At 31.2% G+C, this 16,109-nt stretch overlaps 1 protein-coding gene across 42 annotated transcripts in view; it reads left to right on the forward strand.

Annotated features, from left to right (window-relative positions):
- Positions 1-16,109, forward strand: part of Cadps (calcium-dependent secretion activator 1) — a 760,773-nt gene that overhangs the window by 621,467 nt on the left and 123,197 nt on the right. For all 42 annotated transcript variants that reach the window (XM_067093725.1, XM_067093755.1, XM_067093754.1 and 39 more), the window contains one exon: positions 2,300-2,487. In XM_067093725.1, the coding sequence (XP_066949826.1) occupies positions 2,300-2,487 (188 nt within the window). The remainder of the gene's footprint in view (positions 1-2,299; positions 2,488-16,109) is intronic.

The raw sequence follows: 16,109 nt of genomic DNA on the forward strand, positions 1-16,109 counted from the left end.
AGTAACTCTAGACATATTCGCTATCAGTATGTATTGTCTTTAATAAAATTTCAAAGGTCTGAAACTTTGTACAGTATATTAACTTATTTTGGCCGTTTTGTACATCATTGATTGCCACTTTGTTTTTCTAATCAATTCAAGAGGGGATGTGAGTTGGCTAGGAAGCTACCTAATATTAACAATAAAATTTGTGCTTAAGAGGATTTAAACAACTTTGATTTGCAAAGTGCAAAATTCTAGTAACTAGATATTTTAAAATTAAAATGAAAATTCCATTTAATACAAGCAAATCAGAAATCTATTCATTACAAATGCATAAAAATTGTTCAACACAAAACCAAAACCACCAAAGCTTGTAAGAGAAGCCAAATAAATATTTAGGAAAGAAAATGGAACAGTGTACATTGCACTTTTGATTATCAGAGGGTGAAGGGGATCTCTTCACCTGTAAGACTGAACCAGAAAGTAATATAGGTAATGGATGTTCATGTTATAATTAAGAAAGGTTATAAGGAGGTAGCAACATTATTCTTGAATTTCAGATGAAGAAGAACAATTGTTACATAAAGAGCCATCCTTGATTGTTATACTGTAGTGACATATATAGCATTACCTTAGTTTCAAGGTTATCAGGGCATCTTATAAAATAAAAAATCTTTGTTTTTAATGGAAAGTTTTAGAGAAGTAATCTACATATATCCAAGCAGTTAATGAAGTTGCATACCTGCCCTACTTGTATGACCAGATCGTACTAGACAAGGAAAACAGTAAACAGAATTGTGAAATGTGTAACAGCCTTAAGTTGCCTGACACAGGAGTAGGAGGAACCCTTGCTGTTGAGTAAACCTATCCTCTTCAGGATAAAAAGAGGTATCAGACCTAGGATAGGACTAGTACATGTATATCCATTTATAGATCACAGACAGGTTTTAAGTACAGCTGTAGTTAGAGTATAATAAAGTACAGTAATTCAAGTAAATAAAGCATATGCCTTGTTACCTGACTGAGACAAGAACAGTTACAGAGTGAAGAAACCTGTGCTACATTTTCAGCAAGCTGTATTGCTTTTGTAACAATATTGTACCTTCTTTATCAGTAAGAGCCATTTGCTGTTTCATAATACAATATCAATTTTTGCATTCATTTATTTTAGACTCTTTATTAAGATATTTGTTCTATGGTTATTTTGGAAATTGTGAGACAGTGAGAAATGGAGTAAAGTACATATCCATAATTGTTTTCAAGTATGAAAAAAGGAAGAAACTTCTAGGTTTATGATTTCATTGTTAGAGGACTGACTGGAGCCTCATCTTCCTATACATAAATACTTTTGAAGTCAATGTTAGTCCTTTTAATTATATACTCAAAACATGCTGTTTCTTATTAGTATTATAATTTTCTGGTTATTGCCAGGAACTAAAAACTGACAAGTTGCAAAATCTGATATCCGTGATTCCAGAAGTAGTAGTGTGGGAGGCTACTAGAAAAATATTATATGTGAGATAAAGTTAGAAACTCACCTATATATATATATATATATATATTATATATACAGTAAACCCCCGTATTTCCAGGGATGCGTACCCCCACATGTGAATAGCTAAAATCCACGAATACTTAAAACCCATCCAAAAACACTTAAAACTGCCTATTTTGCTAGTTTAAACACAAGAAAAACCCTCTAAAAATGCTTATACCTGAGTATTTAATAGTTTTATCACAAAAAGTGCATTTAGTTATGAAAATATGAAAATACAGTAATTAGTGAATATTTCTCAGTGAAAAATACTGCAAATGGGCGAATTTTCCGCAAATAATGGCTAGATATGTTCCACAGAGAAATCCTTGAGTACGTGACTCATGAATCTTGAGAACATAAATACAGGGGTATATATATATATATATATATATATATATATATATATATATATATATAATGTATTTCTTTATTGTTAATATATATATATATATATATATATATATATATATATATATATATATATATATATATATATATTTATATATATATATATATATATATATATATATATATATATATATATATAATGTATTTCTTCATTGTTAAAGATATGGTCAATTTACCAACAATAACTGGATGAGAATGAATTTGTCTGATACCAGTAGTTTGTGTCACAACACTTTACAGTATGAGGCTCAGGGTCATAACAATGACTGCTAAATGAGAATTCACATGCCTTTAAATCTGTTTCTCTTGTCTTTACCATGTATATTTTCTCAGTTAGGTAATGTGTATGAATGAAGTTGGTTTTCTTTGCAGGGATGGTTTAGTCCTGGTCAAATTTTTGTACTTGATGAATACCAGGCTCGTTATGGTGTCAGAGGGTGCTATAGACATCTTTGTTATCTAGAGGATCTTCTAGACAGAGCAGAAAAGGGTCAAATGATTGATCCAACCCTCATTCACTACTCCTTTGCCTTCTGTGCCTCCCATGTTCACGGGAATAGGTAAGTGTTCCAACTCCAAAGAACAATTTAGGCTGTTGAAATGAAAACAGTACAGTATGTGTTGTATATATGTATATACATAGAATTATATTTATATACATATGTTGATATGTATACTGTGTATCTGTCTGTCTATGATATATATATATATATATATATATATATATATATATATATATATATATATATATATATATATATATATATATAATATATAGATATAATTATATATTATATATACATACATACATATATATGTGTATGTATGTATGTATATTATATATATATATACATATACATTATATATACATACATATATATATATATGTATATATATATATATATATATATATATATATATATATATATATATATATATATATATATATATATATATATATATATATATATATATATATATATATATATATTTATAGAAGAGAACCATGGTATATTAGACTAATGAAAACCTGTGACTAATTGATTTTCCAGCGTCCGTGAATCCCTCTGAAATAAGAACTACTTCCTTTTTGTTACTGGACCTTCTGTGATACATTATCTGTTTTTTGTCCTGAGTGCCCATTTAAGCTTTAAATAAGCTGTATATGTACATAGTTAGACTCTTCCTGTGTATTCTATTTTTTTATGTTTTATAATAATAATTATTCATAAAGTGAATTATATGGGGAGTTTAGATTAAATATATCCAGAGTATAGTTTTACAATGCTGAAAATGCTAGTAAAACTCAGATATATTGAGGTTTTACTATACTTCTGTGTCAACAAATGTGCTTCCACAGTGTGGTGACACATGTACATATATATTATAAATGATTATATTTATATATATATATATATATATATATATATATATATATATATATATATATATATATATATATATATATATATATATATATATATATATACATACACACACACATATATAACTAAATATAAAATGTATACTGTACATCAAAGAAATTGATATAATGGAGTTCAAGATCTTTTGTCTTATAGTACTCTAAGGAATTTGCCAAAAATACCGTAGAGTAAAGGCAAAAGACCTTGCACTGTCATTTCCTCGTGCAAAACTGAAAATGCCTTATGGAGGAGGTGAAAGAGTTTGCGCTCTCTTATTCCACTTTTCGTGAGGCCATATAGTTTATATATATATATATATATATATATATATATATATATATATATATATATATATATATATATATATATATATATATATATATATATATATATATATATATATATATATATATATATAATACAAACATACACACACACACACACACAACACTTACCATACTTTGGAAATACTGGGGTATACAGTTCACCCAGTCCTTCAAAACACAAAGCATGAGTATTTTAAGTTTCAAACAAAAAGCTAAGAAACTTGTCTATGTAAATATGTGATATAATTGATACTGTACTAATTGGTAAAGTGCCTTCCCTTTGCCTTACATACAAAATATTTTAATATACAGTGGCACCTCATGACAAAGGACTGAAGTCTGCTTAGTAAGGAAGACTGGCATATAGCCTACATGATTGGGTACCCACAGGCCAACTCACATAGCTTATAGTAAAGGGCAGTTACATATAAAAGTATTTAATAGCCGCTAACTGATATTTTGCAATTATCATTCAGTTTGAAATATTTGTTTCTTATTCAGTTTCAGAGATATGTCTGCAAAATGTAATGCTCCTAAAATATGTGTACAAAACTATGCTTACGAGATATTTAAAATACTGTATACAGAGTAAAACATAAAAAGAGAGAGAGAGAGAGAGAGAGAGAGAGAGAGAGAGAGAGAGAGAGAGAGAGATAAATAAACACATTGTAAGTGCACAGTTTACCCTAACAAGATGCTTTAATATGAGTACAGTGTACTCTGTACACACCCATACTGAAAAATGTCTATGGCATTAAGTATATGTCATTAAAAATGACTTATGAGAGAGAGGGAGAAGGGGTTGGCCCACAGTTAATGCGACTCATTTCCTAACATGATGCACATATTCTCAAGCTGAAATAAATAACAGTGTATAAGCACAACATTAAATTGATTATGTGTCAATTAGAATAAAAAAGTATTAAATACAGCTTACAATGTACGCTTATTATATGTCATCTTGCCTTGAAGACAACATATCTGAAGCACAGTGAGGTTCTAGTGTGGATTGTGGTGACTCATTGACATTTTAGTCTGAGTCAGAGTCACTTGACTTTATTTTAATCTGAGTTAGAGTCATCTACTTCCATTGGCAAAAAAAAAAGGAAAGGAAAGGCCTTTAAACTTTGATTAAAGTGATTTCCTATTCTTTTAACACAAATCTTGGAATTTTAGAGCATATGCTCACACAGTGAAACGAAAAGCATAGGTGAAAAACAAAGTTGGTATTATACTAATATTCTGTCAGTACTAAGGACCACAGGACAAGAGATTATAAATTAAATGTCATCTGGTAACTCTTATATAGTAACAGTTTTTTTCTGGCTTATGGCAGTAGTTCACAGTACCAGTCATTTTTTACTTATGACCAGTCCACTACACACCTGAAAAACCATAGAACATCAGCATTTGAAAATATTTATTTTGTAAGGTAAATGAAAGCTGCTCTTTCGATTAGTGTCAGTTTCCAGTAGCGTGTCCAGGGTGGGGCCACCTGGGCATGTGCCCCCTCTATGAAAATATTGTAATGACAAAATAATAATATTGTAGATTTAGATAATAATAACATAAATGAGAAATATAAAAATGGGAAAAAAATAAAAAGTGTATTATACAAATACAGGCAGTTCCCGGATATCAGCGAGCTCGGTTAACGGCGATTTAATTTTACGGGGCTTGTCTAGCAACAAAAATTGGCAATTTTCTGCGTTGAAAATCGCCGATTTCTGCTTATCGGCGCCAATAATTGGGTATGGGCACCGATACATACCTAACAGAGGCGCCGATAACCAAAATTCTATATACATACTGTATATATACATACATACAGTATACTTATATATATATAATATGAAAATTGGTGCCACCCTCAGAAGTTTTTCTGGATCTGGTAGTGATGTTTCTTAGCTGTTTGTATGAAATTCTAAATACCCATGTTTTGGGTATTCAGGAGACCAAATTCAATTTTAACAAGATTTTCTCATATTTTACTGATTTTTACTGAAATCCTTGAAAATCAAAAAATCTTTTGAAATTCTCATTCCTATATATATATATATATATATATATATATATATATATATATATATATATATATATATATATATATATATATATATATACATACATATAAGTAACAACAAATGCATGTAGACCTGGACTTAGGACCAGGTAGCAGTTCGAATTTAAATTTAATATATATGGCCAAAGGATACACAAAAGTAAAGGTGTAGTCAATGATGGGCAGCATAAATGCACCACAGGTCCTGTGTATATTTAAAACTTTTTTACCGTCCATCATTGTGTTTACATATAGCAATGCCCGTAATAAAAAGATTATTACAAACATACAAAATACATTATAGCACTTCTGTATACAGTAATATGAAATACCTGTAATATAATTAATGATCAAGTAATTGATTAGTTTGTCATAATTATCTACAACCACAGTATTCCAGTCATGCTATATTGTCAGTCTTCAGGATATGTAATGTACACTTGAGAATAAGTCCACCTGTTACGCCCTGGTGAGAGACTTTGAAAAATTATATGGTAATAATGTTTAATAAGGGGACTTTTTCTCTGTTAGCATGAGTTCCACCAATCAGCTCTAGAGTTGTTTTAGTGGGAGGAGCCTTTAGGTATGGTTGGAATAAGACACAGACACGCACACACACACACAGAAAGAGAGAGAGAGAGAGAGAAACTAGATGTTGCTGATGAATCAAAAAGAAGCAATTAGGGACAGAAGATTCCACAACATGCAATAGAAAGTGAAGAAGGACTCCCAAACTTGGTGTAGACTTTTAAGCATTCCCATATAGTAAAGTTAATTCATTTGCCAATGATAACAATTATTTATATTCAGAAGTTTCATGTATTCATGTTTTGGCTTGTATTCCCCCTTGAATATGCTGTACTGGAGAGGTTATTCCCTATATGCCATTCATTACAATAACAATTATTACATGTTATGTTATGGATAAATGCATAATTTTCTACTTGGCTTATATTTTCTAATATTAATTGTAATAAAAGTTTTAATGTCACACATACAGAAATTCCTTTCGCTCTTATCATCATCATTCGTTTGAGGGTAACTAAGAGATGGACGTCTCAGATGTTAAACAACCCCTTCAGTCATTTACCAGCCCATTGTGGAAAGGGCTATTTAGAGAAATGCAGTTTGATGATATTGTTTCAGGGTTCTCTTTTTAAAGAATTTTTAAAGAAATCAGGGGAGTGAAATGCCCTTTAGATTTTGAACTTTTAGATATCAAATTCACCTATCAAATAAGTAAATGATAATAATCATGACCTGGAGCTAAACCATATGCATAGGTTTGTTCATGATTTTATTTTTACATTGTGTGTGTGTCTGTGTTTTACTCCAACCATACCTAAAGACTCCTCCCACTAAAACAACTCTAGAGCTGATTGGTGGAAATTGTGCTAACAGAGAAAGAGGCCCCACCCCTAGTAAACATTGTTACCATATAATTTTTTGAAGTCTCTCACCAAGGCATAACAGGTGGACTTGTTTGCAACTGTACCTTCACAATTATATAGTAAGGGTTATATAGTGGAGGTATTTATACAAATAGATATATCATCATACTGTATTTACAAAAGATATATATCACATATAATAAATATATATACAGGCAGTCCCTGGTTAATGGAGGAGGTTCCGTTCCCAGCCAACCATCGCTAACCATAAATTGGCGATAATAGTGCCAATAACTGCTTACCAGAGGCCGAAAATTGCTTACCGGTGCCAAAAATCTGTTAACGTCATCGCTACCCAAGCGCCATAACGCCAAAATGTTGTTAACCGATGCCGCTGGTAAGCAGGGACTAATATATATATATATATATATATATATATATATATATATATATATATATATATATATATATACATATATATATATATACATATATATATATATATATATATATATATATATATATATATATGTGTGTGTGTGTGTGTGTGTGTGTGTGTGTTATAGAGAGAGAGAGCATTATAGAAAGACAGAGAGAATATTATAGGAACTAGCACTGAGACTCTTATGAAGAGTGAGACACATGGTCTTACGGTTATGAATCAGTCACTCAAGAAGGAAGTGGGCAGTGTTATTCAAGCATTAAGACAAAACAAAAGTTTTACAACAGTCCCTAATCAGGTGGTTACAGACTGTGTCAGCAATACCAATGCTCAAAGGCGAAGGTAAAGGGTTCAGATAAGCTACTGATAAGCACTTTGCAAACTGCCTGTCGTGAACTTGCCATTGAGAGGAAGGGAATAGTGAAGTAAGAATTGGTGATGGTGAATGGAGGATTTGGTGAAGAATACGGTAACAGACACATCTGGTAAACAGTGACGGAGTCGACATGCCCCATGAACTATAACGTATAACATCACCCAAACACTATAAAAGGAGAAGGAGGACTTTGAGATAGAGAAGAGAATGGTAACGTAGGATGGTAGAGTGCGGCATGTTATAGTGTAACTCATATCCCAGTGTTGACAGGACTTACAATTTTTCACAACTCTCTCTCATGCACTTAGTTTTTTACAAGTCCAAGTTGGGACTTAGCTTATTCAGTCTTGAATCCAGTCGACTTACAGAAACAGCTAAGTGATAAATGGTGGAACCTCATACTCATACTCAAAGGGGATGATAAAGAAAAATCCCAAGAACTAGTTGAGTTAGATGCCCTGAAGAGTTTATCCGCCATCTAAAAGAATTAACAATGTTCCTTAGAAGAATAAACCCACAGTGTACTCAGCCCATGCTGCCTTAGATTCTACCTGTTACAGAAGATAGTAAAGTGTCAGCTTCGTCACTGTTCACCAGACCTGTCAGTTCCCTTACTCTTCACCAACTTTGTCACCACTTCACCATCACTAATTCTTACTTTGCCATTTCCATCCTCTCAATGGCAAGTTCATGAGAGGCAGTTTGCAAAGTGTTTATCACCAGCTTATCCTAACCTTTTACCTTCACCTTTGTGCACAGGTATTGCTGACACGGTGTGTCACTGCCTGGTTAGGAACAGTCCTAAAATTTTTGTTTTGGATAACACTTCCCACTTCCCTTCTCAAGTGTCCATGTGTGTGATTCATAACCATAAGACCATGTGTCTCACTCTTGATGATAGTCTCAATACTAGTTTCTATAATAGTCTCTGTGTTTCTATAATACTCTCTCTCTTTCTCTGTAATATGTATGAATGTTTACTGGCAAACACACAGATATATATATATATATATATATATATATATATATATATATATATATATATATATATATATATATATATATATATATATATATATATATATATATATATATATATATATATATTATAATCACTGTCACTTTTCTGCCCTTTGGATGTACTGTACTTGCATTCCCTTAGATGTATGAGTGCAATAATCATTGGGTTCTCTCTCTCTCTCTCTCTCTCTCTCTCTCTCTCTCTCTTTGTATACTCTATATATATAAATAAAATAGTAACCCTCCAGTCATTAGCACTAATACATCCAAGGAGATTGCACATTCAGCACATCCAAAATGTGACTAAGTTAACCTAGGCTATGATACCCCTAGTCTATCTGAAAAGTCTTCTGTAACCTGGACTAGCTTAAGAAAATATATACTGAAATAAAAAAAAATTGTATTGAATCCAAGGAAATGAGAATTATATTTGTGTTGGTGTTTTATAATAAGTATATATTAAGAACAAAAAAATGTTACTTTAACCAGCAAAACCTGTCATTTGAGATCTTTATCAGAGTAGCCTAGCCTACTGAAATTACCTATTCATGATCCTGGTGACTACTTTCATCACACATAAATCATCCAAAGGTATTTTATGGTATGGAATATATGTAACTGTTTAGTGGATGCATTGTATGAACAAATGTAACAAGATATTGAAATGCAGTGACTGGAATATCAGTAAGTATGATGTTAACGCACTTCATATTTGATAGAATCAGTTTTGCTTAAATTTTCTATGGCTCCCATTTTCTTTGTACAGTACTGTACGTATGATATCCAGTCATATCAGTTGCCTATTGTATGTACTGTACTGTACATGTTGTACAATTTACCATTGAATACTGATTGTGAAATAACAGCAAAGCAATAAGATGACAATAAACATAACTTGAATTACTGTACCATATTATGTTTGATTTCTCTCTCTCTCTCTCTCTCTCTCTCTCTCTCTCTCTCTCTCTCTCTCTCTCTCTCTCTCTCTGAGAGTATGGTACCGTAGGAAAATAAATTTAACACTTATCAGATTAGGTCTCTGTGTGTGCTTACTTGAAGGCAGTATCCCATGTGGTTAATAGTACACAATTCATTCATAGCTCTGCACATCCAACCACGCCATTGCGAATTTACTTAGATATTTTTCCATTTAGTACAACTTGGCGTATGTACATTGTCCAGCTGAGAAAGGTGCAGTAAAGAGTATATTATGGGATATATAACATATACTCTTTGGAAAAGTATATATGGAAAAAAGTTCTCCCAAAGTAAGTAATTGCCACTGTTGAATGGAATATGGCCAGTCTATTTTATTATTATATGCTTATGTGAAGTGTATGACATAAAACTATCATTTCTGTAGCAAGGGCAGATCGTATACTTGGTTCTTGATGCTGCAGTATGATTTATTATACCATTATTTTTCAAGGGCATCCCTGTTTCAATTTCTTAGGGGCCTCCAGACAAGGTTAATATAATATAGAGCATTGCCTCTACCAGTGCAAGTATCATATGCTGTTGATACTTTATATTAACAGTAATATAATAAAATAAGCTTGAGCTATGGATATTTTGCACTATTACTAAAAGTAATTGTGTATGATAAACCATGAATTAGCTTACTCAGAAGTAATGAAAATTACTTCCTAGTTGCTACAGTACTGCCAGCAGTAAAACTGGCGGGGAGAGGGATGTTTACACATGGTTCCATTTGAGTGGGGCTTATCATGGTTATGATTAAAAGTCAGGCTATTTGAAGAACTCACTGATGAGTCAAATTACCTAGTGAGATAGGTGCTTAACATTGTTCTTAGCACAGTATAAATTTGCGTATCCAATAAGCTATCCCATGTACAGTATACTGTATGGGTTCAAGATGCCTCAGAAATTGGTTGCTTCAAAAGTTTTCTCAGGAGCTTACAACACCAGCCCCTTCACCCAAGAAAAAGAAAAATCAGTCTTTAACTGCATAGGAAAGTTTTAATAAAGAAGTAAAAGATAAGTTCCTCAATGTTTTGTGATATCAAAGGCTGGAGAGAAAAACTGTTTGCATTCATGGCTTACAGAATTTCATCATACACTCATTGGAAAGCTACAAAGAAACCCAAGTTAGGCCAGTTGGGCCAAGAGCTATTCAAGTGGTTTACTGCTTAGCATGCCAAAAGGAGGCACATCTCAGGCCCAGTCATTGTACAAAGGCCAAGATATTTTTTTAGATGCAAATATCATGGGTGGCTGATGAACTTTAAGGCCTGTCATAGAAATAGCTACTTAGACATCAAAGGTATTTCCAATTGTGGATGTTGATGCTGCTGAATGCTACTGTGAGACTGTCATATAGCTCATACTTGAGTATGATATGAATCATAGTCAGATTTCTCATGCAGGTGAGATGGGGGCATATTTTATAGAGGCATCCATGAAAGAACTTCAGTATGGGCAGCGATAAAGGTTGCTCAAGATTTCAAGAGGAACAAAGATTTTGTGACAGTGTTAGTGTGTGTCCATTCCTCAATAACTCATAAATTTAAATTTTTTCAACACTGTACATTGTTCTAACAAATTCTTGGCTTTCATAGGTTCTTCACATCGAAGGTATCAATATGCTTACTGAAATTACTGCATCTTACTGAAATTGCTAAATCTTTTTTAATGCAAATTCTTCGTTGCACTAAACCAAGGTGTGATCAGTGTCACATGTGGCTTTCATCAAACCAAGCTATGATTAATGTCACAATTGACAGACTAGTATGTAAGAGTGTGAAAGATGCATTTTACATCTCTTATGCAGGTCAAAATAAGATGAGTCTGATGCTTTTGATTGGATCTGGGATGCCATCATCTTTTGGAGGTTTTGCTATATGTTGCTTGCAAGATGTTGAAAGCACTGTGTTCCATTTATATATATATATATATATATATATATATATATATATATATATATATATATATATATATATATATATATATATATATATATATATATATATATATATATATATATATATATATATATATATATATATATATATATATATATATATATATATATATATATATATATATATATATATATATATACAGTATATATATACAAGCAGTCCCCGGTTAACGGGGAGAGTTCCATTCGGCTGAGCGCCAATGACTGAAAATTGCAGATAATTGTGGTAATAAATGGTGTTTACAACTTTGTAAATGCCAATAAACCGCTTATCGGCGCTGTTAACCGCTTGCTGATGTCACTAAACTGCTTGCCGATGCCGAAAAACTGCTAACCGACACCGAAAAAAATCGCTTACCATTGCCAAAAATCTGGTTAATGACATCATTAGCTGAGTGCTGTACAACCAAGACACTGTTAACCAATGCCGCCCATAAACAAGGACTGCCAGTATATGTATATATATATATATATCTATATATATCTATATATATATATATATATATCTATATATATATATATATATATATATATATATATATATATATATATATATATATATATATATATATATATATATATATATATATATATATATATATATATATATATACATATATATATATATATATATATATATATATATATATATATATATATATATATATATATATATATATATATATATATATATATATATATATATATATATATATATATATATATATATACACATACATACTGTACTGTATATATACTATATAGGCAATCTTTGCTTATTGGTGGCATCAGTTAACGGTGTTCCAGTTTTATAGCGCTTGGCTAACAACATTGTTAACTAGATTTTTGGCCAAAGTAAGCAATTTTTGGTGTTGGTTAGCATTTTATCAGCATCAGCAAGCTGTTTATTGACGTTGGCAAGCGGTTTATTGGTGCCGATAAGCAGTTTAATGGCGCTTACGATATCGTAAACTCCATTTATTATTACCATGATTATCGGTGATTTTCAGTTACTGTATTGGCAATTTTCAGTTAGCGGCACTCAGCTGGGAACGAAACCCCACCATTAAATGGGGACTGACTATATATACATATACAGTATATATTTATATATATATATATATATATATATATATATATATATATATATATATATATATATATATATATATATATATATATATATATATATATATATATATATTTATATATATATATATATTAATCCAAGATATTATGTCTTATATGATTTGAATATTTATCAAGAGATTATGTCTTCTGAATATGTATCAAGGTGTAAATGTTTCCCAGTTGAAGATTAGTGACTAATCATAAAAGAAAAAAATCTGTTTCCAAAACTTTGAAGTCTTACTGTAGCAGAAAAGTTTCACCATACAATGAAGTAAATTATCGTAGTCAAAGAAAATATTTATGGTTAATGTTAATGTATGGTAAAATTAGTTGTGAATGATAGAAACATGTAAAAGATTTATGTAACAATGGAAAAGGACTTTTTTTTTATCTGGACATGAAGTTTCAATTGAAGTAATTGCAGTTCTTCCAAATTTTTTTTCAAAATAATGTCCTTTAGGAGTATTGTGAGACTGGAAATGGGTCAAAATGAGGCCCAAAAGACAAATGGGATATATGAAAGAATTACTCACTCAGACCTGATGACTCATTGTTTGCCTATTTTCAGTTTAAAGTTAACTTTGGAAATGTTTTATATCTTGATGGAAAAGTATGTTACAAATGGTATATACAGTACTCATATGTTGGGATGATATGGTATGGATATTAAAAATATTGTTTGGTACGTTTTGAAGCGCATATACATTTATATGAGTCTTGCAGCAAAACAACAACTTTAAATGCTCAATCTCTTTTAGTCAGAAAAAGGATAAAGCTCAGTATTCTTGAGTCACTTTCTTATTCGATGTTGATTTTTTTTTCTCTTCCTAAAACAAATTTAAAGCTTTTATTTTATTTGACTAATGCATAATTTAAATTTTTGAAGACATTTTCCTTTGTTGTAATCCTTGTACATTTCCTTTTATAATTTTAAACTTAAAATTGGACTAGTTCACAGTAGTAAAATGTTTTCAAAGTTTTGTACCTATCTTTTTTTTTTTTTTTTAATGGTGGAGATATCAAGAAACATCGATTTTTGTATTATGAAAAGTATTGAAGCAAGCAGTTGTAAGCAGTTTTATTCTTTTTCTATCCGAATGACTGTAGTTAGCATGATTTTTTCATCAGAGCATAGCTTTATTCACAGAGGAAGAATACATCTTGATCTCCTGAATGAACCTGTCCTTGATAAGTGTAAATATGATGACATTAAGTGGACAAAAGAGATTTCCTCTTTCAAATCTCCATAAGAAAGAAGTAAGAACGTACTGGTAAACTGTGCATCTTTCCTACATGAAAACTATCACCACCTTCATTGAAATAAAATATTTTTGACGGATTTTCTTCAAGCTCTTTGATTTGTTACTGACCTACTGTTTTGTGTTTATGAGACACCCGGAGTTTAAATCACTAAGAAGTGTTTGATAATTGACAGGATTTTAAGCTATCTCATGATTGTAATATGTTCTCAGATTCCTGTGGATAGAAGTAATGTTTAAAATAGTATTCCAGGAAAGGTTTCTGTGTGACAGACATTATCTCATTGAGACCTGGTGGTTAGGTCTTGCAGGGTAGGAGTAAGAAGTTAGTCAGGTTATTCTTGATAAGTTAACTCAAAACACCCCAAAACAGCAACAGCAAATGATTAGCAGACGTGTAGGTCGTTGGTTGCTTTTTTTTTTATAGTATTTTATGAATTTTTTTTTCATATCTTTTGTATTCATAGTAACTCATTGTAAACTATAACAAAAAATAGTGTTGCCCAGTTTTATACCGTTAATGCCTTAGGATACTTGGAATGTAGTTGTTCTGGCTCCTTGTAGCTGTACATATACATTATTCATATAGATACATTCTTAATTCCATATTTACATTCAGTTATCCTTGAACAGGAAGTTTTCATTTTAAAATAAAATTATGACTCTTATAGTTGTGTTTCTTAAAGAAAATATACACTATAGATATGATAAAGTAAATGGATAATATAGAGAACCTCCTAGTGCAGAAGTATTAGATTATGTACAGTGCAGTAAAGAATAAGATATTGGTTAACTGTATGTAAATTGTTACTGTATTTTTCATTCCCTTCTTAATGGTATGTCTGTTTTTGCAGTCTAATGTATTGGTCATTTATCTTTTAGTAAGCTGTTTGTGAATTTTCCATAGATGTCTTCCTTTTGCATTAGGTTTTTCTTTCATCATCTGAGTTCTTCTTCACTTGTGTTGTTCCTTTTTATAGGAGGAATCTTGGTACCATTTGTTCAATCAACTGAAACTTTCCATCCTAAAGAGATTAATTTGCCACCATTGATATTGCAGAAATACAATAATGTTGTCAAGAAATGTTTTGTTTTGGCTGAAGGACTAAGCATGCTCATGAAAAACTTTCATTGGCCATTGATGCAGTTACTGAGAGTAAATTTGGAGTACAATGTCACTGGCAAGAATGAATTGATTTCTTATTTACACTACCACACTCAGCAATCACTTGTGGCTTGTTGTTGCTAAAAAAATATAACTATAGCACAGTATTGTGTTTTGAAATGTGTTAGGGTTCTTAAAGTGAACAATTCAAAAGAAGTTGAGTATTAAAATGATTATATTGAGTACAATGTTACTTTATTATCATACCAAGCAGTTTCTTTCTGAAGAACATAAATTTTGCCAATGGTACTTTTTCACTTTCTAGCTGGTCCTTGTCAGTACCATGCATTGTGATAAATTATAGTTTTTGGTCTTTTAGTTTGTATCTGCAACAAAAGAATCACTTGCTGCCATATTTGTCTTATCTGTAGCTAGATTCATTTGAAAATCCTTGTGCTGTTTAAATTAATGGTGATTCACATTTTTATTAGTATACTCTGTATATTCGAAAACATTCTTTGCCAGTTTCGGAGCCTTTGTTGAGCACTAGAAGAAGAATAAGAGAAAGGATACAACTCTATATGGATGAGTATGTTGATAATGAAATAAGAATAGTAAATTACCAAATTGTTTTCCCACAGGGAGTCATAGTAGTACAGTATGTCATGGAGAAGAGGCATCTCTTTGCTGCTACAGAATTTTTCC

Source organism: Macrobrachium rosenbergii, chromosome 50, assembly GCF_040412425.1.
Source record: "Macrobrachium rosenbergii isolate ZJJX-2024 chromosome 50, ASM4041242v1, whole genome shotgun sequence".
Classification (NCBI taxonomy): domain Eukaryota; kingdom Metazoa; phylum Arthropoda; class Malacostraca; order Decapoda; family Palaemonidae; genus Macrobrachium; species Macrobrachium rosenbergii.